The sequence below is a fragment of the Danio aesculapii genome, chromosome 7 (genome assembly GCF_903798145.1).
Source record: "Danio aesculapii chromosome 7, fDanAes4.1, whole genome shotgun sequence".
Lineage (NCBI taxonomy): Eukaryota > Metazoa > Chordata > Actinopteri > Cypriniformes > Danionidae > Danio > Danio aesculapii.
The window spans coordinates 3340628-3364093 of NC_079441.1; the positions used below are offsets into that span (position 1 = coordinate 3340628).

Here is a 23466-nt window from a genome sequence, read left to right on the forward strand (position 1 = left end):
AGCAATCACACAAAACACATTTCCCTGAATCAAACTGTCATTCGGTTCTGTTGAACGATGCTGAACGATTCAAGTGATTCAAATGAACCGATTCAATTGCACTCCCAAATAGTCTCAAACAGTCTCAGTTTTATAACTCAAAAAGTATATATGTCACTCGTATGTGTGTGTTTGTGTGTGTTATTGGTTGGGGCCCAGTATCGTTGGTGCACATGTGAAGCAATTGTTTCCCAAGAAAAAGGCAGTCACGCTACTCACGAATCCTTACGCAGCGATCATCGAAAGGTCCCCGCGGCAGACACCATCCATGCCTTGATGACACTTTCAGTTGATATCAGCAGCTGAAGATGATGGAAATATCTGACCACAGAAAAATAAAGTCACCTGGAAATGCGTTGGAGTAGAACGGCGCTCAATCACCAGCCAAAAGTTCACTCAAAAGTTTCCCGGTCCACCGCGAATGTAACCTAATGTAGACGTCCGTCTTCGATATAAAATGAAGCTTTGGTCTACAACACAAACAGAGGACACAGCAATCTCGCTAGCCTCGCTAAGCAATGATCAACTAATTATATTCTGTTTTTAGTTACTTTTCCCGTGAGAAAACAGGCCAGAGCACCTGCGTTGTCTTCTCCTCTCTCTATTTTTTTCTGCTCCCCTCTCATTGGCCAACCTAACCCATCTATCAACTTTGGAAAAACACTCATTGGCTCAAGCTATAAGTACAGATTAGTACAAAAATATATTTTCACCAGAATACAGAATACAAACAATATCAAACTGTTTACATTATTAATGTTTTAAACTAAATGTTGGAAAATAAACACAAACAAATTCTGTCTTAATATACAGATAATACTGACATATTTACACATATTATAGAGCTGGTTACATGTTGAGGCAAAATCACAAGACTTTTTTGATTCGCATTCTGGAATTTATCTGGTAAATGCGTTTCCATTGTAGTTGATGCACATTTTTTTCTCATCAAATAAAAACTTTATCCTACCCCAAATGTTTTTATACGCATTTTCAAAATGTATGCGCATCTTGGCGTTTCCATCCAGGGTTTTCTGATGTGATATTGCAAAATGCGCATAAAAATAGGTGAATGGAAACGCGGCTACTGTCACATCGATTCTTTACTGTCAATTGTCACCAGTGTTGGGTGTTATTAGTCACAAAGTAACTAGTTACTGTATTTAAATTACTTTTATACTGAAAAAGTAATGTAAGGGATTACATTTTATTTGAAGGTAATTTAATTACAGTTACACAGCTAAACACTGTAAACAAATTCATATAAATCAATTCAGGAAAGCAGAGTATTAAACAATTTTGCAGAATATTTATAAATTTCAAGACATTGACAATTGAAAATGAGGGGCGGTGCAGTGGCACAGTGGGTAGCGCTGTCACCTCACAGCAAGAAGGTCACTGGTTTGAGCCTCGGCTGGATCAGTTGGCATTTCTGTGTGGAGTTTGCATGTTCTCCCCGTGTTGGCGTGGGTTTCCTCCGGGTGCTCCGGTTTCCCCCACAGTCCAAACACATGCGCTAAAGACCCAGTGATAGGTTGCAGCTGGAAGGGCATCCGCTGTGTAAAACATATGCTTGATAAGTTAGCGGTTCATTCCACTGTGGCGACCCCTGATTAGTAAAGGGACTAAGCTGAAAAGAAAATGAATGAATGATTGGAGAAGGAATTTACAAAATATAAAATTCAGAAAAGTAATTGTGTTTCAGATATTTAACTAAAAATTCTAATGTTCAATTTATATTAACTAAGGAAGTTTGTATCTCTCTGAAACTGTAATTGCTAAAGAAACAACTCAATGTTTTATAAATGTATGCCAATATACATGTATGAAACATGGTGTCACTAATTTGAAACGGTTTTATTTTGATAAATATCTTGTTTAGAATATAAGTGTTATTTTTTTAAACAAAATTAAAAGAGTGAAGAGTTCAATTTCTGTTGTCCATGCACTGAGATAATTCTTAGCATTTAGTGAAGCAATTCAATTCACTGCTGGAATCAGCTTCCAGAAATGATCAGATGTGCTCCAACATTAGGCACATTCAAATCAAGACTGAACACACAATGATATCCGCCTAAATACAGATTCAGGTAAACTAACAGTGCTGGTACTGCTCGATCTCAGTGCCGCATTTGACACGGTCGATCACAGCATACTTCTGGATAGGCTGGAAAACTGGGTTTGGCTGTCTGGGACGGTCCTCAAATGGTTCAGATCTTACCAGTGAAGACTTTATCAGCAGCAGGGTGGATTACTGTAACGGCCTCCTCACTGGCCTGGTCAAAGACAGACAGTCAGACAGTTGCAGCTCATCCAGAACGCTGCAGCAAGGATTCTGACCAGAACCAGGAAATCAGAGCACATCACACCTGTCCTCAGGTCTTAACACTGGCTCCCAAGTTACAGTTAAAGTATTATTACTTGTCTATAAATCGCTAAATGAAAGGAGCTTAATACATTACAGATATGCTCACTGAATACAAACCTAACAGATCACTCAGATCTTTAGGATCATATAAAACTGAAACTCCAAGAGTTCAGTCAAAGCAGGGTGAAGCGGCTTTCAGCTACTAACAGCGCCCCCTGCAGCTGGAATCAGCTTCCAGAATTGATCAGATGTGCTCCAACATTAGGCACATTCAAATCAAGACTGAACACACAATGATATCCGCCTAAATACAGATTCAGGTAAACTAACAGTGCTGATACTGCTCGATCTCAGTGCCGCATTTGACACTGTCGATCACAGCATACTTCTGGATAGGCTGGAAAACTGGGTTGGGCTGTCTGGGACAGTCCTCAAATGGTTCAGATCTTACCAGTGAAGACTTTATCAGCAGCAGGGTGGATTACTGTAACGGCTTCCTCACTGGCCTGGTCAAAGACAGACAGTCAGACAGTTGCAGCTCATCCACAGCGCTGAAGCCAGGATTCTGACCAGAACCAGGAAATCAGAGCACATCACACCTGTCCTCAGGTCTTTACACTGGCTCCCAAGTTACAGTTAAAGTATTATTACTTGTCTATAAATCGCTAAATAAAAGGAGCTCAATACATTACAGATATGCTCACTGAATACAAACCTACAAACCTAACAGATCACTCAGATCTTTAGGATCATATAAAATTGAAACTCCAAGAGTTCAGTAAAACCAGGGCGAATCGGCTTTCAGCTACTAACAGCGCCCCCTACAGCTGGAATCAGCTTCCAGAAATGATCAGACGTGCTCCAACTCTAGGCACATTCAGATCAAGACTGAAAACACATCTGTTTAGCTGTGCCTTTATTGAATGAGCACTGTGCTACGTCCGACAGATCGCACTATTATGTTTTTCTCTTCTTTTATAACACATTTTATCTGTTTTTATGATTATTTTATTACCATTTCTATTATTTGTTTTTATTTCTCTTATACTTGTTTCTTTTATTCCTGTTTATGTAAAGCACTTTGAATTGCCACTGTGTATGAAATGTGCTATAGAAATAAACTTGCCTTGCCTGGTTATGGAGTAACTATGTTGCTTTTCAGACAAAATAATTAGAAAAGTAATTAACAATACAATTCTGATTACTAATTATTTTTTTAATAACCTAACCAACGCTGTATCACTATAGGCTTCTGGTCTTGGGAAACTAAAGCCAAACACACTTGTTTTGGGATACAAGACAAACTGGCAGGAATGTAAACCAGAGAGTTTGCAGGACTACATCAACACCATTAAGTGAGTTTGTTTGCAAATATTAGTAAATCTGTTGCACTTTTATCATTGAGTTTTGATGATTGTTGAATGATTCTCATTTAGCGATGCTTTTGATTCAAACTACGGAGTCGCACTTTTGAGAATGATGGATAAACTGGACGTTACTGATGATTTGTACGGTGCAGGTATGTATGTGTGCGTGTGGGCTTTATACAGTGTGATGCCTAGGAAATACATTGATGCTACTGTCTGAAGGTCGGTGCACACAGAGAGAATTTTTGCTCACACTTACCGTCGTTTTTTCTAGATGCTTTTCTGCATTCATACTCAAGCGAATTTCACTGGAGATGAGTATAATAAATGTGCAAAGTTGCACCACCCCACCTAAAAATTATGCATCAGAGTATACATGTGGTGTGGAAGTAATCCAGGTGCAAAGAAGTTGAACTTACTTGGAAGTTGAAGTTGATTTACTGGGGGTGTCAAAATGAATTAGTTTACGGTTCATCACTCTGCAAACAAGGACAATTTGGTACCCATTCAGTAACAGACCTTAAAGGTGCAGTAGGTGTTTGTCTCCAGAAACCTTTTTTGGTGTGCTGGTTGAATTTCTCTTCACTTTCCAATAGTAATGATTAAAATAAATGATCTAAATGTATATGTATTTTTATATTTTAATTAAAAATATATATTTAGTTTAACAACAAAACATCAGTAAATAGCACTATTCTGCCTAGCCTGCTTTACTGAGGTGAAGTTGGTTTTATATTCACATTGGTTCATTTTTGAACAATGACAACCTGTGACGCTCTCTATATCATTTACCATGCTACGTCGAATATTCAGTCTGAAATGCATGCAAGTATGATCTAGTAATAAGGGCAAAGTGTGTGAGAGAGTGAGACCAGCGATCCTTGCATGCATGAAATATTGCACATTATGACAAGTTCTGCTCGCTACACAACTGAAAACGTGCTCGATATAACAGTTTTCCATTGGGAATTGTAGTATTATAAAGTACTATAAAGTTTTCTAACTGGCGAATGACAAGATCTAGTGGGTTGTCTACGGTCATCTTTAACCAAGTGGTACTCACTGCAGAGCAACATGGGCAGAGCTGAGATCCAGAAAGGGGGAGCTTGAGCACCAGCTCCTCCTTGCTGCACTTCTACAAGTGATGTCACCGGGGTTCATTAATATATAAATAAAGATTTTATGCTAATGGGTAGCATTTTGGCAGATCACCTACTGTACCTTTAACCTCAACACCATTGGATTAGATTGTTGCCAACCATCAATGTCATTGGATTAGAGCATGATCATTATATTAGCTCAAATACAGGAGCAGTAATTACAGGACAAGCTGCAGATTAATTCTCTGTTCATTGCAAGTTACTAATAACAATTACAGGCCTATATATTATTATACATTATTCAGAATATGCCTATTAAATATAAAAAAATCTATATTTTTACTAGGGGCCCCCCGAACCAGACAAACTGAAATATCCAGTTTCACATGGTGGCGATTGTGTAAGAAAAAAGCCATGAAAAAAGTGATTAAGTGAAATGAAACTCACCATTGAATCCAATTTTGTCTGCAATTATCTGCAATTTTTGCGATTACAATTTTGCGCTTGTGCACTACCAAGTGTTAGTATTTCTGTAAATTCAGCAGCTCAAGGATTTCTAACAAATATGCTAATTTCACTGGGGAGTTTCTTTTTTTAAGACGCTTTTACTCCTGGCATATTGCGGATCCGTGTGCACACTCGCATTAGTGTCTTTTGTTTAGTGATGAGGCATAAATGTCACCAATAAGTGGAGGCAAAAAGTATCCCGTGTGCATGGCCTTTAAATCACACAACACATTTTGACATGGGTTTGTTTTGGCAGAAGATGGCTCATCTGCTATTGATAATCCTGCCTTTGAGAGAGATGAAGTGCCACAATCCAGAATTGACACCATTGATCGGGATTCAGGTGATAAACACATTCAAAGCCAACTTTGCGCTTTCACCACTCTCAACAGCTAATTAAGTGATGTGACATAAGTTAGAAACATAATAAGTAAATATTTTCATTGTAAATGATGGACATGATGGTTCATGTCAGCTGTTTGGTTGCCTTGCTGGTGGATTTTGGAGAAAAGCTGCTTTAACGAGTATATATTGGATGTAAATATGAAATCATTGTGGATGAAAAAAATAGTGAACAAAAATAAGGAATATGGACACACTACAAAACACCCGACGCCTAATATAGTGCACTATATCGAGAGTCTGCATGTGACATCACCATGAGCTGGAGGGACTGTGGCTCCGCCCACTGAGTGGCAAAAATAGAATTGGGATTGGGCCTGTGTGACAGCGGTCTAAAATGTGGAAATGCTGATTTGTAATTGACTGTACAGACAGATAAAAATGAATTAGTCTATGATGAATACCTAAGTGAATGCTTCTCAAATACTGTAATTTATATTTTACTAAATTTTATCCACTATCTGTGGCACAGCGTTAAGACAGTATACACAAACAGATTATCCTACAAGTAATGCTACACGTAGATGATTAGATTAGACTAAGGTACTAGAAAGTATTGTTTATACAATCAATGAAGTCTGTAATGATCGTGTCTGTCTGATGCTAGATCTAGATAACTTTAAACGTTTCTTCAAAACCTATTAAAACTTTGCTGCATCATCTTAGTTTTGGAAATTATTTTGCTTGTTACAATAATTATTACTCAGCTGTCAAGTCTAACTTGAATTTTTAGCTGATAATTGTAAATTATACTAAGCTTTTTTCTGCCACTATTATAACCAGACATTTTTACAATGCGTTACCACTCAAGGTGGAGTACAGGTGTGTCCATGTAGAAAGTGACATCAGTGCATACAAGTCTATACAGTGGATACGCAGCGAATTTAGACCCTGTTGCAGTCAACCAGTCAAAACATGTCCACATCTTACCTCCATTTCTGATTCCCCATCTAGATAACTCTGATGAAGAATCAAGCGATCAAATCAGAACAGTGTTTCAGGCCAAACAAGGCAAGAAGACTATTGACATCTACTGGATCTCTGATGATGGAGGTGAGACATGATTGCCTAAATTACACTTACACACCTTGAAATAAAGTTTATTTTGAGTAGATGTTGCTCCAGCTGCTGGATAAATATGGTTTTGGTCACGGTCTTGGCCAAAGCTTAAAGCAGGGGTGCTCAACCCTGTTCCTGGAGATCTAGCTTTCAGCAGAGTTTTGCTGCAACCTTGATCAAATGCACCTGTCTTTAATAACCAAGTGCTCCTTCAGATCATACTAAAGCTGCGGTCACGTACAGCACGGTCGTACAGCACTGCGAAAAGGGGCGGGATTAAACAAGATTATTAGACATTTAAAAAAGCGAGCGATTGCTCTTTCAGTCCAGAGGGGTCATGTTTTGATCTCCGATTGGTTTCACGCAATCATGTGATGCGATATCGCAGGTCAGTTCACCAAGCTTGAACTTCAAAATGCAGCGAATCGCAAAACTTGCCGCACGACCTTGCATTTCCGGTCTGACGCATTCTCGTGCGTATGAATGGAAGTCTATGGGGAGAAAAGTCCAGTGTGACCGCAGCTTTAAGCCGCAGTCACACTGCACTTTTCGCTCCATAGACTTCAATTCATATGCATGCGAAAGCGACAGACCAGAAACGCAAGCTCGTGCAACAAGTTTCGCATTTCACTGAGTTCGAAAGTTCAAACTTGAAATCGCATCATGTGATTGCGTGAGACCAATCGAAGATCAAAACATGTCCTCTCTCTCTACAGAAATTTAAAATGTGGACCAATCGCTCCCTTTTTTTTACTGTTTAATAAGCCGTATGACAGAACTTCTCAAACTCTAGTGAGATGGCAGCTTTAATTGTTTTAATTGTCTAATAATTGTTGTTTGATCATGTTTGGAGCTCTGAGGAAAGGCAGATCCCCAGAAACAAGGTTGTGGCCTTCTGGCTTAAAACAAAATTTCCCCCAAAAATGAAAATTTACTCACGTTTTACTCTCACAAGTGGTTTGAACCCTCATGAGTTTCTTTATACTGTTGAACACAGAAGACGATACTCTGAAAAACATTGGAAAACGGTGAAAAACGTTGGGAAACGGTAACAATTAACATCCATAGTGGAGAAAAAAAAATACTATGACAATCAATCAGTTTCCAACATTTTTCAAATTAAATTACGACAAAATGTACAATTTTGGGTAAACTATCTATTTGGTTTAATAGGGCTATCCATATCCTATCTCTGTTTCCCAGTACAATCTAATCCAGGGGTGCTCAACCGTATTCCTGGAGATCTACTTTCCTGCAAAGTTTAGCTCCAAGCCTGATCAAACACAACTAAGTAGGATCTGAAGGAGCACTTGGTAATTAAAGATATGTATGTTTGATCAAGTTGGCAGCTGAACTCTGCAGGAAGGTAGATTTCCAGAAACAGGGTTGGGCACCCCTGATTTAAACACACTTAAAACCAAAATAAATGTAATTGCAATGGAATGACAAATAGATCACTGTTCTGCTTTTGATATCAGGTCTTGTTTTAATCATAAACCCACATTTAATGGATCCACTGCTCTTTCAGGTCTGACTCTTCTAGTGCCATATTTGCTGACCAGAAGAAACCGCTGGAAAAAGAGCAAAATCAGAGTGTTTATCTTAGGAGATCAAGAGACCAGGAAAGAAGACCGTGACGAGTCAGTCCATGATCATCGTCCTCATTTTTGTACCTAGATGTATGCAGGACGTGCTATTTAAACACTTTTTCCTTTCAGCATGAAGATGCTACTAAAGAGATTCCGGCTGGAAATTGAGGAAGTTATTGTCATAACAGATGTGGATAAACCTCCTCTAGCTAAAAAGTGAGAAATGCATGGCTTCTTCCAAATCTGAAATTGTGGTATCAAAGTTTTCTCCAGGTCTCCCAATCGTAATTATGAGTTTCAACTCCAGAAGCTGCACACCTCTAAAGTCTGATTCATGATATTTCTGCCAGCGTGTATAGGAGGTAGCATAACGAACACATTTTTCTGTAGTGTGCAGCGATTTGAGGACACCATCACCCCCTTTAGGCTGAGTGAAGAACAGGCCAGAGGAGACCTGCAGGAGTTCAGGAGATTCAATCCGTGGGCAGTTTCCGACAAAGATCTGGAGGCTGTTAGACCCAAGGTGTGTGTGTAGTCCTGGCTTTTACTTCCTTGTGGGGTAATGTTTCCTCAAGTATAGTCATAGCAGTAATGTTTGATCTTGTAAGGATATTTTTTGGTCCCTATGAGAAAAAAAGACTTGTAAATCATCCAGAATTAAGTATTTAATGTTTTATTTTATGTAAATATGTTTTCTCTGAGGGTCATGTTAAGCTATAGGGATAGGCAAAACAAAGAATATACACTCTAAAAAGGTGCTGGGTTGTTGTTACCCAATGTTGCATTAAAAAAGATCAACAAACCCAACCACCGTGTAAAAACCTTAAATTTAACTGAAAACGTTTGACTAATATTGGGTTGCATCAACCCAGGATTATTTAGAGCACAGTATTTAAATCATTACAGCTATGTAAACCAAATATTTACTGTTGAATCAGAATTATTAGCCTCCCTGAATTATTAGCCCCCCTGTATATTTTTTTCCCCAATTTCTGTTTAACAGAGAGCAGATTTTTTCCAACACATTTCATAGTTTTAATAATTCATCTCTAATAACTGATTTATTTTCTCTTTGCCATGATGACAGTAAATAATATTAGACTAGATATTCTTCAAGACACTTCTATACAGCTTAAAGTGACATTTAAAGGCTTAATTAGGTTAACTAGGCAGGTTAGGGTAATTAGGCAAGTTATTGTATAACGATGGTTTGTTCTGTAGATTATCGGAAAAAAAATAGCTGAAAAAGGGCTAATAATTTTGTCCTTAAAATGGCTTTTAATAAATTAAAAACTGCTTTTATTCTAGCTGAAATAAAACAATTTAGACTTTCCCCAGAAGAAAAAATATTATCAGACATACTGTGAAAATTTCCTTGCTCTGTTAAACATCATTTGGGAAATATTTTAAAAACAGAGAAAAAAAAATTCAAAGGGGGGCTAATAATTCTGACTTCAACTGTATGCGTGTCTGTCTGTGTGTGCTCTGGGATATTGTAACCCAACAGTTGGGTTCAAGGGTGTAGATTTGGCATGGACAGAGGGGATGTGTCCCCACCAATATCCAGCAAATACTGAAATGTCCTCACCATTACTATTATTATTATTATTAATCACCTTCAAAATAAAATAATGCTCCGTCAACCCTTAGAAGTCTAGACATGCAGAAAGGGTTAAATCACATTCTCTTCTCGGCTCCTCCCTCTCGCAAACACATAAGGACAGTAGCTACGTTTCCATCCAAAAATGCAAATTAACTTTATGCGCATATGCCTTTATGCCTGATTATCCTGCACCCAATATCAACAGTAAAAACAGAATTTGCTGCGATAAGAGAAGCTGCGTGAATCTTTTCTTCATTTAATAAACGACTCGCAATGAGCGCATAATGGTCAGTAATATGTTTTATTATTATTATTTACAAAAGACAAAATAAATAGTATGCATTAGCAGCAAATACATTAGCAAAAAGTTCAGCTTGTTAAAATTAATAGCTGTTATAATGAAATAGAATTAAGTTACCAAATCTCATAAGCGGTTTCTTCACTGTATAACTTACACATTCTGATTAAAGAGCAACGAATGAATCTCTTATTTATTTATATATTTTTTCTTTTCTTTACATTAAATAACAGGTGTCACTATAAAAATGCACAGATCTAACGTTATAATGAAAGCTTTCGATTGCTCTTCCGACTTTTTAATGCTCATTTAGGACTAAATTAGTTGTGTTTGAAAAAAAAAGACCCAAAATGATCGACATATTTAGATATTATTATTATTATTATTAATTATGTCTATATGTCTGTTCAAACACGCACCCAAAACACATACTTTCACTCCGCTTTGGGAAACAGCATCTATTTATCACTATGGAGCGTGTCTGACAGTCACGCACTGCTATATGACTGTTTTGAGGATTGCATATGAAGGGCGACGACACCTGTAATGAAAAGGAAAGTGAATCCCGCCGTTTATCATATTTATTTTTAAAGTGTTTTCATGCCTAGACAAAACGAAAGCACAGAACAGACTCACGTTTAAGAGCAAAGGGCTGCTCCTGGTGGTTCGGCGCTATGGGTTGCGTATAGGGATGATTGTCTCTTTAATTTGCCACCCTTCAGAGAAAGACTGAAAATACGGGAGAAATACCTTTACGGGATGATAGCGGCATAGAACTGTAAAATACGGGAGAATCCCTGGAAAAACGGGAGGATTGACAGGTATGATCTTAGCGTTTGCATCAACCATTTTTTAAGCGCATATGCAAAATGTGCATAAAAAAGGTGGCTGGAAATGTAGCTAGTGTGATTGGCTGGGGCTGTTTATGCTGTTTATGATAGTTGTAATTACATTTGAATGTGGGAAGTGCCAAAATAAGGAATTTTCCCTGTCCTCCTTCACTGTGCAAGATGTAGACCAGGGGTCACCAATCTCGGTCCTGGAGGGCCAGTGTCCCTCCAGGGTTAAGCTCCAACTTGCCTCAAAACACCTGCCTGGGTGTTTCAAGTATACCTAGTAAGACCTTGATTAGCTTGTTCAGGTGTGTTTGATTAGAGTTGGAGCTAAAATCTGCAGGACACCGGCCCTCCAGGAACAAGTTTGGTGACCCCTGATGTAGACAGTAGCAACTTTTCAAAGAGTCACGTTTTTAAAAGTCAAGTTCAGTTGGGGTCCACCATAATAATATTAACCAAAGCTGTGCAATTATTCGAAATTCAGTTTCAATTTTGACGATTTTTCATGAAAAATAATAATCAGGATTAAACGGTTAAATTGCATCATCTGCCTCTTTAAATTTCTCTACATTCATACCTCCTCAAAGCCAGATTGCAATAACATCATGTAAATTGACTTTTGCAGCGTGGGACGCGTTTCATTTATGGTTATTTTGTATTATTAAGCGTTTAAAGCCTTTATTAATGTTTTTAAAAGCATTAAAAATTAGTTGTGCTGTTCTATGCCTGCGCTATATGGACGTATGTCCCGACCAACGTCAAGAGCAAATCTACACCCTTGGTTTGGTTTGTCCATATTTTCCATTGAGTTATGGCATGAATTTGTGTGTGAGTTATTGTTGCCAGTACAAACCATCAGTCTCTTTATTTAACTGTGTTTGATTTTCAGGTGGAGAGGACGGTGCGACTAAATGAGATCATCAAGAAGAACTCCCTCTACGCTGCTCTGGTTGTAGTGTAAGAAATGTTTTCATTTACATGTATTAATTCAAAGTGACACCACAAGCAACCGGTCACAATTTTGAGGAAACTCTTATAATGGCTCAATGCAGTACTCATTAAGGTTTGCTACATTATGGTACGCATTTATTTCCATTTCAACTGTAAGAAGTACCGAAATAGCAAATACTGTACCACTTCTTTTGGGATCTTTTTGGAAGGATGCCTAGCACAACAGTACAGTACAAAGGGCGGAGCTAGACTCACTGCTGAACACTGATTGGTTTACAGAGATTTGTTACTTGCACATGCAACAAGACAAGGAAATAACAACATCAGCTCGTGGAGTGCAATTTGTGAATACACAGCAAAGACACGACTCTGTAATAAAATGACGGTCCACAGCAATGACCCATTACCGACACAAGCTCAAAGCTTGTCATCTTCTTGTGACAAACAGCCACATGAAAATCTAAGAACAGGATCTGCTGTATGTCTTGTTGTTTATGAGACTGTCCACATGTCATGTCTAAAATGGTGTAGACAGTGTGAGTTGCACCAAGTAAAGGCTGGGACACACCAGGCTGGCTGTTGGGTAGTATCGGACTGTTGGTCCAGTTAGTTGGTTTGGTGTTTTCCACACGCCACCTTTTGTCGGATCGCGTTGGGCTTATTAAGCATGTAGAATTGTCGTCGGCTGAAAAGAGCACTCTAATTGGATATTCAGCAACGAATCAGAGTGCGAGGTCAAAAACTGAAGTGACCTAACAAAGTAAACAATTCAAGTTAAGAGGGAACACTAAAGAGCTGGCTGTAATTTAGCTGGACTTCTCAAATAACAAATCCCTCCCTGTTGAGTAGCTGTACTGAGAAAATAGAACGAAACCCTGCTTTGTTTATACTTCGTATGTGCTCACAAGTTCCAGTTTTCCTTCGTTAAATGAGAAAACAGACTACTGGCCTCAGCGGGTGCGGAAAGACATGTATTCTTGTGCAGGCACAAAACTCGCACTTTGTTTGATTCTGCTGACATGCATTTTGGGACCAAACACAGATGCGTCAAGGCCATAGACTGTAAAATATATGGACGTAGCATCCGTGACGTCACCCATAGGTTTCTGAACACTGCAAAAGAAGCCACAAGTAGGCGCGGCCAACCGTCAACATTTTGTTCGCGCGTCATCGCACCCACGGCGGGATACCAAACAAGGGCAAAGAGGCGGAGAGTGAGCGGAGCTACAGACACTTGCTGGCATTTTGCTTAGACCTGGCTTAGACAGACTTTACTTTGGGAGAAACGCTTGATACTTTATTACCTGCGACTCGTTTGAGTTCTGACCACATGTGCTTGGCTGTACACTATATCAGTAAAGTGATTAGACTTTTAAAAACACTGTAGTAACACATTAAGCCACTAAACATTGTTCTTATGACGTTTTTCTACAGGAGGAAAACGCAAATTACATCCAAGTACTTCAGATATAGTCTGTGTTAGTAAATGCAAGACAATTGATGAAATCCAGGCATAACACTGTATGATAACGCTTCAGATCCCACAGCTAATCAATCTGTCAGATTCTGGGGTGCATTACAGCTCTAAAGAACATTATAAATGATCTTAAATAAAACACACACATTTATAGAGATGGTATACAAGTATATAACTTTACTCACATGGGAAACGAGGCCACATGAATGGTTTGTGAGCACAATTAAGTGCACACTGCATCCCATATCATCTGATAATTGTAAGAAATAAGTCCAAAAGGCAACTGACTGTGTAAAGGCACATAAAACAACACAAAAATACGATGAATATGCCGAGTTCAGCAGCTAATCAGCCGGAATCAGCTGAGGTGAAGTGACAGCGACCAGGGAGACCTAGCTGTCACTCAAGTGGCCACGCCCTTAATTATGCAAACTTAATATAACCTAATATAAAGGAAATGGATGAGTTATAAAAAAAATTCACCCCCCTCACAGTTGTCATGGAGGGTAATAATAGCTATATGAACCAAAATCGTTCTTTGTACCAGGCTGTAAACACCTTTTTTCTGCTCTAAAGTTGGCCATTCTAACAGTGGGCTCAATTGCAATTTGCTCTATTATGGAGCCAGGACTAGCGGAATTTTCATGAATTGCAGTTTCAGTTACTTCCGTATTGGCTTCCCGAGGGAGAGCGGGAGGATGTCGCTTGGTCAAGACTTGTTTCTTGGCCTTAAGGGTACTATTGGTGATGAAAATGCAAGACTGGTCAGGGATGCCCATATCAAACCGTACTGTACCGTTCAGTGGAAAGAAGCATTCGACTTACGTAAATATGCAGTGTGTAGGACTGACTAGTGGTTGAACTAGGTTTTGCAGTCTAAATTCAAAATATTGGAAAGGGTTTTCATAGGCAGGTTGCCAGATTGATGACACCAACAGGAACAAGTGTGCCTGACGATTGAGCCTTAGACTGTAAGCTATAGCTATAAATGCTCCAGAAGTTGCATATATTGAGAGAGCCTTCAAGACTGAAATAAAATACTGTTTTCACCAAGGCAATGTGGGTTGTAACTTTAGCAATATTTTTCAGAAAATCAAGTATGCAAACTTGGCTTAAGAAGAGTCAAAAGCTCACATAGAACACCTTTAACCAAGTTTCTCCAGCTAATGTGTGTCTGACAGCGGTTCTGAACAGTGTGTGTGTTTGTATTTCAGTTCTCTCCCAGTGCCTGATCTTAACTGTCCCAGCTCTCTCTATATGGCCTGGATGGAGGCGCTGAGTTTCGGTATCAACTGTCCCGCCCTGCTCATTCGTGGAAACCAGGAAAACGTCATGACCTTCTACTGCCAGTAAAACTCATCATCAAACATTTATAACCATGTAAACTGCAGTCACATTCAGCAACGAGATGTAAAACTTCATGGGAATCAGACCTGATGAACTGAAATGAGCTGCTTAATTCTCTTGTACAATGATTGTATTACTTCAGATGTATATTTATTAGCATGTATGTATAATCTTTGAGGATGATACAAGTCAATAAGATGGAGTTATACTGGTGGAGGGAAGCACTTTATCTCTTATCTTGGGACCTTAATTTCAAAGCATAAAATATTATAAATAAAAGAGACATTTTGACCACATTAATAATCAGAATAACTTTTGGTTAACAATTACAAATATGTTCTTGCTCTGCTTTTCAGTCTGAAATGTGTAAGTAACAATTGCAAACATTTGATTGATATCAATAGTCTTGTTTTCAAATACTTTGTTACATGTTTAAGATGTTAAAGTGGGATGCTGTAACATTTAGGTGAGACAGGTGTAAAGTGTGCGACAGATCAAGGATGAGGCAGGAATCAATTCTCTATTTAAGCTTTTTACTCAATAGTTGAAACAATATGTAACAGTAATAAATGGGAAATTAACATTTATAATTATTATCTTTAAACAAAAACATTGAGTGTAAGCCAAATCAAAGAAATTAACAAAACAATCCTTAAATCTAAAGTTTGAACTAGGCGACAAAAAGAAAAACAAATAAAAACCGAGGTCATCAGTGTACACGACACCCGAACTAAACTAATTAAACTCAAAACTCAAAATACACAGCTGGCAAAACACTTAAACTAACAAAACAGTAATCTAAACTAAAACAAACCGGAGAAGACGGTCAAAGCTTAGTTTAGAATCACACAACAACCATCACATTATGTTACTTAAAGCCAATGAAGTTCAACAAGCAATCTCAAATTACCACAGTAAACTGAGATAATAAATCACTAGACAGCCGAAGCATTGCACAATCAAATTGCGCGGAGCACAAATGGTACGAAGCAGAGCGCACACCACACATTGGTCTATCGAGGCTTTAAATCCTTGCGGCTCGTCCGGGGATTGGTGGAACCGACACAGTCATAATGATGATGGACAGATGGTAAACCAATAAGAAACCGAAGGGCTGAGCAAGCGGAGAGGAGGGTGAAAAAAAAATAGACAGAAAGAAAACATCAAACATAACAACTTTAATATACACGGCAGTCGGATACTGTTTTCTCTGCACCTACCAAGTCAGTAGAGGACCACAGACACCTGTATGTCCAAGTGCTCAAGTGCACACTGCGCAGTGAACTACTGGAGACTCATCACACCCTCCATCAACAAACACATTTTTACAAATCCTACACAGGAAATGCAGAACTTCTCCTTTCTTTAGCCACGCAGTATCAAATTCCATTAAAACAACTCTCTCCTAGCAGTCATTACTTCATACCCTCATCCAGTATCTTAGATTTTGTCGCTTTTAACCATGAAACATCTCAAAGTACACAACACTTGGTCACAATGAGAGATAATCTACCTATGGTAAGGGGAAAAGTGTGAAACCAATAGTCTCTGGCTGCAGGCTTGCAAATGCAGTCTCAGACACATGCATTTAAGGGCAGGGGTTAGGTCAGGGGTGGGCAAACTCAGTCGTGGAGGGCCGGTGTCCTGCACAGTTTAGCTCCAACCCTGATCAAACACACCTGCTTATAGATAATTAGTGATCTTGGAGACACTGATTAGCATGTTCAGGTGTGTTTGATTAGAGTTGAAGCTAAATTATGCAGGACACCGGCCCTCCACGACTGAGTTTGCCCACCCCTGACCTAACCCCTGCCCTTGAATGCATGTGTCTGAGACTGCATTTGCAAGCCTGCAGCCAGAGACTATTGGTTTCACACTTTTCCCCTTACCATAGGTAGATTATCTCTTATTGTGACCAAGTGTTGAGGTGCATACATTAAAAGCATGCATGCAGTCTCAGCTTGCACGTACACCCAGTCTGCAGCCAGAAATTTCTCCTTAAAAAAAACATCTTTTCCTTTCCTCACGTCTTGGTTCCACCTCCTCAGGATGCAATTGAAGGATGCTAGAAAAAGATGCGAGGATGATGCGTTGAATCAAATGAAATATCCTTGCTATCCTTAGCATTACTTCAAAACATTCTCATTTTAATCATACTGATTTTGTGTGTACATCTTACATATTAGAGAGAATAATTTATATTGTAATAGTTTCAACCTTCACAAATCGCCAAACTTTTCTGTATTTATTTTTAATTTTACTCATTAACAAAGAAATATTCCCAGTTATTACATGCTTTTTGTGCTTAAAGGTACAATCAGATTTAAAGGGTCCGTGAAAACAATACAAATAACTTAGTGCTTGAGATTCCCGTTATTGTGTGTTTGAATTTCCTGCTGTAGTTAGTGATTATTGGCGCAGAAATGAAGTGGCGAGAGAATTTACGCGCATCATGTTTAGCCTACAAAACACTTCAGCAAAAGATCCACTAGGTGCTCATGACTCCTCAGGAAGCCTCCTCTATCATCGCAGTGCACTTAAAAAATTTAGATGTCCTAAAAGACGGCTGAGCACCCATACTCCACTCACTCACTCTCTATCTCTCTATCTCTCACGTACAGCTATATTTGTGAAGATTTTCCATAGCCATAATAATTTTCATACTGTACAGACTGTTTATTATATCCCCATATCCCAAGTGTACTCCTAAACACAACCCTCAAAAGGAAACATTCTGCACTTTTACATTTATAAACACTTCATTCTGTGTGATTTATTGGCTGTTTGCCTCATGCAGACCAAAAATGTCCCAACATCATCAAAATGTACTGGTATTGCTTTACTTGTGGGGGTATTTGGTCCTCTCAAGATGAGGATTACAAGGTACACACACACACACACACACTCACTCTCTCTCACATGTGCACACACACATGCATTTTCTACCCTCAAATTATGAATTTGTACAAATGTAAATAATATATGAGGCTCCAATATTATCAGATTGTGCTTCTTGTATGAACTGCTTATTGACCAGCAGCCTCTTCCAAAAAAGAAAAAAAAAAAATCACCTCGAAGCTTAATGGTTAATACAGTCAACACTAAAACTAACACAGAAAATGTCTCAATCTTTTGTTTAAACTCATGTAACTACAGTTTTCTTATTATTTTGATGATCTAAATAAATCATTAAAGAAATGCATCTAATGTTCCTGGTTTCTACTGATTGTAAATGACTGCATAATTTTACATTTTACAAAAAGTTCTGTAACACTTTAAAGCATCCTCGCTACACATGTTCCATGTACTTGCTATTGTAATTACAATCAATTATGCATAACTAAACCCAACCCACATTCACACTCAACAACCCTTATGTACAAGTAAGGAATAAAGTACATTCTGTAATGTGAATAAATCATGGGTGAATAGTATATTTATAAACTAAAAAATATGCATAAATGTTTTACTTGTTTCAGAAGAAAATCAATTAAATGCTTGTCAGTGTTGGTACTAGAAAGGCAAGAGTCAACAGAGGTACCGGCAGAGCAAGAGTCAATGGTGGTAATGACAAGGCAAGAGTCAATGGTGATACCAGCAGAACAAAAATCAATGGTGGTGATTGCAAGGCAAGAGTCAGTGTTGGTACTAGCAAAGCTAGAGTCAATTGTGGCACTAACAAGGCAGAGGTCAATGGTGGCACTGGCGGTACTAGCAAGACAAGAGTTAATAGTGGCATCGGTAGAGAAAGAGTCAAAAGTGGCACAGGCAAGACAAGAGTCAGTGGTGGTAGCAGAGCAAGAGTCAATGGTGGTACTGGCAGAACAAGAGTCAATGGTGGTACTCACAAAGTAAGAGTCAATGGTGGTACTGGCAGATTAAGAGTCAATGGTGGTACTGGAAGAGCAAGACTCAATCGTGGTACTGGCAGAGCAAGAGTGAATGGTGGTTCTGGGAAGGTAAGAGTCAATTGTGGTACTGGCAAGGTAAGAGTCAATAGTGGCACCTGCAAGGTAACATTCAATGGTGGCACATGCAAGGTAAGAGTCAATGGTGGTACTGCCAAGGTAAGAGTCAATGGTGGCACTGCCAAGGTAAGAGTCAATGGTGGCACCTGCAAGGTAAGGGTCAATGGTGGCACCTGCAAAGCAAAAAGTTAATAGTGGCACCGGTAGAGAAAAAGTCAAAGGTGGCACAGGCAAGGCAAGAGTCAGTGGTGGTTCTGGCAAAGTAAGGGTCAATGGTGGTACTGGCAGAGCAAGAGTTAACACTGGCACCGGTAGAGAAAAAGTCAAAGGTGGCACAGGCAAGGCAAGAGTCAGTGGTGGTACTCGCAGAGCAAGAGTAAATGGTGGTACTGGCAGATCAAGAGTTAATGGTGGCTCTGGCAAGGCAAGAGTCAATGGTGGTACTGACAAAGTAAGAGTCAATGGTGGTACTGGCAGAGCAAGAGTCAATGGTGGTACTGGCAGATCAAGAGTCAATGATGGTACTGGATGATCAAGACTCAATCGTGGTACTCGCAGATCAAGAGTTGATGGTGGTTCTGGCAAAGTAAGAGTCAATGGTGGTACTGGCAGACCAAGAGTCAATGGTGCCGGTACTTGCAAGGCAAGAGTCAATGGTGGTACTGGCAGAGCAAGAGCTAATGGTGGTACCGGCAAGCTAAGAGTCAATGGTGGTTCTGACAGACCAAGGTACCGGAAAGGAAAGTCAATAGTGGTACAGTCAAGGCAAGAGTCTTGGGACTTGGGGTTCTGAAAAAGCAGCTATAGGGCTGAAGCTCTATGTAAGTGACCAAACTGGCTTAGGGTCTAGTAAGGCAGACATGGTGTGAGCAGGCCCTGGCGAGGCAGATATAACATTGATCCTACTTCCCTCTCCCACAGTGAAATGGGAGCCATTTAGCAATAGTCTATAAATTCCACAGGAGACAAAGGAAGTTTTCCTCCAGGCAGCTGTTCTTGACAACATAGTCCACAACATACTCCTCAATAGGGCATCTGTACTGTTGGGTTCATGGTAGAGGCAACTGATAACAGGTGTGAAGGCAAGCATTGTAAGAACACATGCACAGTTTATTTACAAAAGCAAACAAAACAACTTTAGACTAGACTAGCCATAAAAAACAAAACTAACTCACTGACAGCAGAGATGCACAATCAAAGCTAGACAAGGAACAAAGAAAATATGAGGATAATGCCGCAGTCACACTACAGTTAGTGCATGCGAAATTCTGTAGTATGGCGCTGCGAAAAGGGGCGAGATTAAACAAGATTATTAGACATTAAAAAAAGCAATTGACTGGTCCATGTTTTAAATCTCTGTCCAGAGAGGTCATGTTTTGATCCTCGATTGGTCTCACGCAGTCAAGTGATGCGATTTCGTAGGTCAGAGTTCACAAAGCTTGAACTTTCCAATGCAGTGAACTGCAAAGTTGCAGCACGCCCCTGAGTTTCCGGGCTGACGCATTCGCGTGCGTATGAATGAAAGTCTATAGGGAGAAAAGTGCAGTGTGACGGCAGCTTAATGTTAGGGTTCACATGACACGAAACCGCCAATGGGAAACAAGACACATGACAAAGACAACCAATGAAAACATGACATATGAACAAAGGAGCACATGCCAGGAACAAAGCAGGAAACATGAAGGCAAGATAACTACAAAATTAAAGACATTGTGAAACAATACGAGTTACACCATTCCAACTTCCAATGTCAAAATACTGTAAGCTTCAAATAGCAGCTATAACAACTGAAATTGATTTTCTATACAAATGTAACTGCAATAGTCTAGGTTCTATGAACTGCATCATTATTGTCAACAGTGTTGCACGTATTACAAGTAACTGGAGTTATGCAATAAGATTACTTTTTTTATTCCTTTTTTAAATATGCAACTAGTAAAGCAACACATTCGTTTTTCATATCCAAGGAAATATTAAAGATCTTTGTCAAAACTTTCAGTTATTTTGTTTTCACACAAATTGTTGAGAGAAATCATATGCTAACCTTGGTTGTGACTGAATTGCCTCTTCTGAAATAATTTGGGAACTGTTTACGGGCTAAAGAAATTACCAAATTAAAAATGGTCCATATTTCTTTTTTCTTTCTTTGAACAGGAAGCGTTTCGAAAATGTTTCACAGGTTTCTGAAATCAGCTAAACTCGCTTCAAAAGTAAAGCCCCAAGTTGGAAAGTCCAAAGTTTCCAGTCCAATCCAGTCAATATGTGGTCATGCAAGTCATTCAGACCAGGAAACCTATGACTTTTAATGAATTCATTCATCAAAGACTTCAGATGAAGGAGAGCAGATCTTCAGATGTCTAAACTTAGGTCTTTGTTTTCCCCTTTTTTTGCTTGTAATGTTTACTAGTTTTATATTAATCGAGCTTTGTTTCTGCATGACTAAGAGTTTTGCTTCTGGCTGACCACATCTCCATTGGACAGATCTACATGAATCCAACTACTTGATATTTCCAAACAAGATTTCAAAGATAGCAAAATAACACAAATAACCTCAAGCCATGGTTCTGCAACAGTGCTTGTGTATGTACAATACTGTATATGCAGGTGGGTGTATGTGAGGAGATGCAATTAAGGTATAAAAGACAATGCAACTCATTTTCAGAGAGCAGGTGAAGGTCTGGATGTGTGGGACGTTCTGCGTTTTGATCATCCAGTGCGATTTATTTCTATCCGAGCGATTATGCTGTGATATTCACAAGGATTAACGCAGAAAAAAAGTCCTAGAGGATCCACCATGTCCAGACCCATTGCGCACATCAGAAACTTAATCCCGGGTGGTGGACTCCCAGACAGTCGACCACCGGAGAACAACCTTCAGGATGTTACCATGAATTTGGAAAAGGTTGATTATGTGATGGAGCAGGACAAGAGAAAAATGTCATTCTTCAATCCCCTTGATCCCATACCAAACTTTGAATTTTATGCTAAAGACACTTGGACTGGACGTATAAAAAGTGCCAGACCTTCACTAGATGTTCTGCGCAAATCAGTAAGTGAAATCTCTATTGATTTGCCTAAAAAATACAGTGTCAGAATCTGAAGTGAGTGTTAAATATCAAACATGAAGACTACTGTTTGCATATGTTATGCTTTTGGTGGTGATTGATCATATGTTCCTGTCAACAGCCGGACCCTGATGATCTTCCTCCATCACCAGAGGATGATGGACGGCCCAAAGTCAAACTTGTTCGGTTTGGATGGGTTCTGGGAGTCATGGTGTGAAAACAGCAGAAATTAATTTGATCTCTTTAACTTTTCAGATGCTCTTGAATCATTTTTGTCTAAAAAAGTAATTGTTTTAAGAGTTTGGAACACAAATCGTTTAGATTTCTGCAGTTGCAACATAAATTATTTGGGAAAACGGTGCAATCTATAAAATCCTCCATCAAAATAAAAATGCTTGGTGTTTCAACTCAAATATGGGCCAGATAAGGGCAAACCCAACCGCTGGTTATACACAGATTATACACACCGTATTTTAGTTTTTAAGATTATAGAATGCACTGTTTACCCAAATGTTGTGCAAAAAAAAGTCCTTAGTATTTTATTGGGGTTTTTTTTTGGTGATACGCCAGCACAAAGCGGCACACGATTGTGAAGTGGAAAGAAAATAATAAATGCTTTTCAAAAGTTTAACAAATACAAATCTGAAAGTGTGGCTTGCTATTGTATACAGCCCCCTGAAAACCACCATTTTCTGTAAATACAGCTGTACGTCCTTTCCTTTGTGTGTACCTAGCTTAATCTGTTCATTACATCAAGGAGCAGAATGAAAACAAGTCTAATATATAATAGGGAAGGGATGATATAGATATCTATATCTATCTATCTATCTACCTACCTACCTACCTACCTACCTACCTACCTACATACATATATATATATATATATATATATATACACATACACACACACACACACACACACATATACACAGATAGATAGATAGATAGATAGATAGATAGATAGATAGATAGATAGATAGATAGATAGATAGATAGATAGATAGATAGATAGATAGATAGATAGATAGATAGATAGATAGATAGATAGATAGATAGAGTCTCTTCATAGACTACTAATGAGAAATCTCAACATCAAAGCAAAGACAACATTGTCTTGTGCTTCGGGTGAAATAGGTTCTGAACAAGTGAAACAACAGAGTATAACAGTGATTGTGTGACAGATTCGCTGTATGCTGAATATCTGGGGAGTCATTATGTTTCTGCGGCTGCCGTGGATCACGTCTCAAGCTGGAATCAGTGAGTCGATTCCTAATCTGACTGATTCACTTCAAATCATTTCCTTAATAATTTCCCGTGACAATCTCAAAAGCTTTTTAAACAGACGGATTGCTTAAATTGTACCTTTTTGCTTGTAGTTCTGACATACGTCATCATCTTCATGTCTGTCACCATCACAACAATCACAGCGACGTCAGTGTCTGCAATCTCCACCAATGGGAAGGTCTACTCTGGTGAGTGAAGAAAATAAC

At 38.9% G+C, this 23466-nt stretch overlaps 2 protein-coding genes across 2 annotated transcripts in view; both read left to right on the forward strand.

Moving 5' to 3' along the window:
- Positions 1-15234, forward strand: part of slc12a10.2 (solute carrier family 12 member 10, tandem duplicate 2) — a 39043-nt gene extending 23809 nt beyond the window's left edge. Inside the window, 9 exon segments of the mRNA XM_056460894.1 lie at positions 3656-3762; positions 3844-3926; positions 5638-5724; positions 6738-6836; positions 8371-8482; positions 8561-8647; positions 8822-8954; positions 12058-12125; positions 14811-15234. Coding sequence (XP_056316869.1) covers positions 3656-3762; positions 3844-3926; positions 5638-5724; positions 6738-6836; positions 8371-8482; positions 8561-8647; positions 8822-8954; positions 12058-12125; positions 14811-14949 — 915 coding nt within the window. The 3' untranslated portion in view covers positions 14950-15234.
- Positions 15235-21658: 6424 nt separating this feature from the next.
- slc12a10.3 (solute carrier family 12 member 10, tandem duplicate 3) overlaps positions 21659-23466 on the forward strand; it is a 32081-nt gene continuing 30273 nt past the window's right edge. Inside the window, exons 1-4 of the mRNA XM_056460895.1 lie at positions 21659-21960; positions 22098-22187; positions 23158-23233; positions 23353-23448. Coding sequence (XP_056316870.1) covers positions 21706-21960; positions 22098-22187; positions 23158-23233; positions 23353-23448 — 517 coding nt within the window. The 5' untranslated portion in view covers positions 21659-21705. The remainder of the gene's footprint in view (positions 21961-22097; positions 22188-23157; positions 23234-23352; positions 23449-23466) is intronic.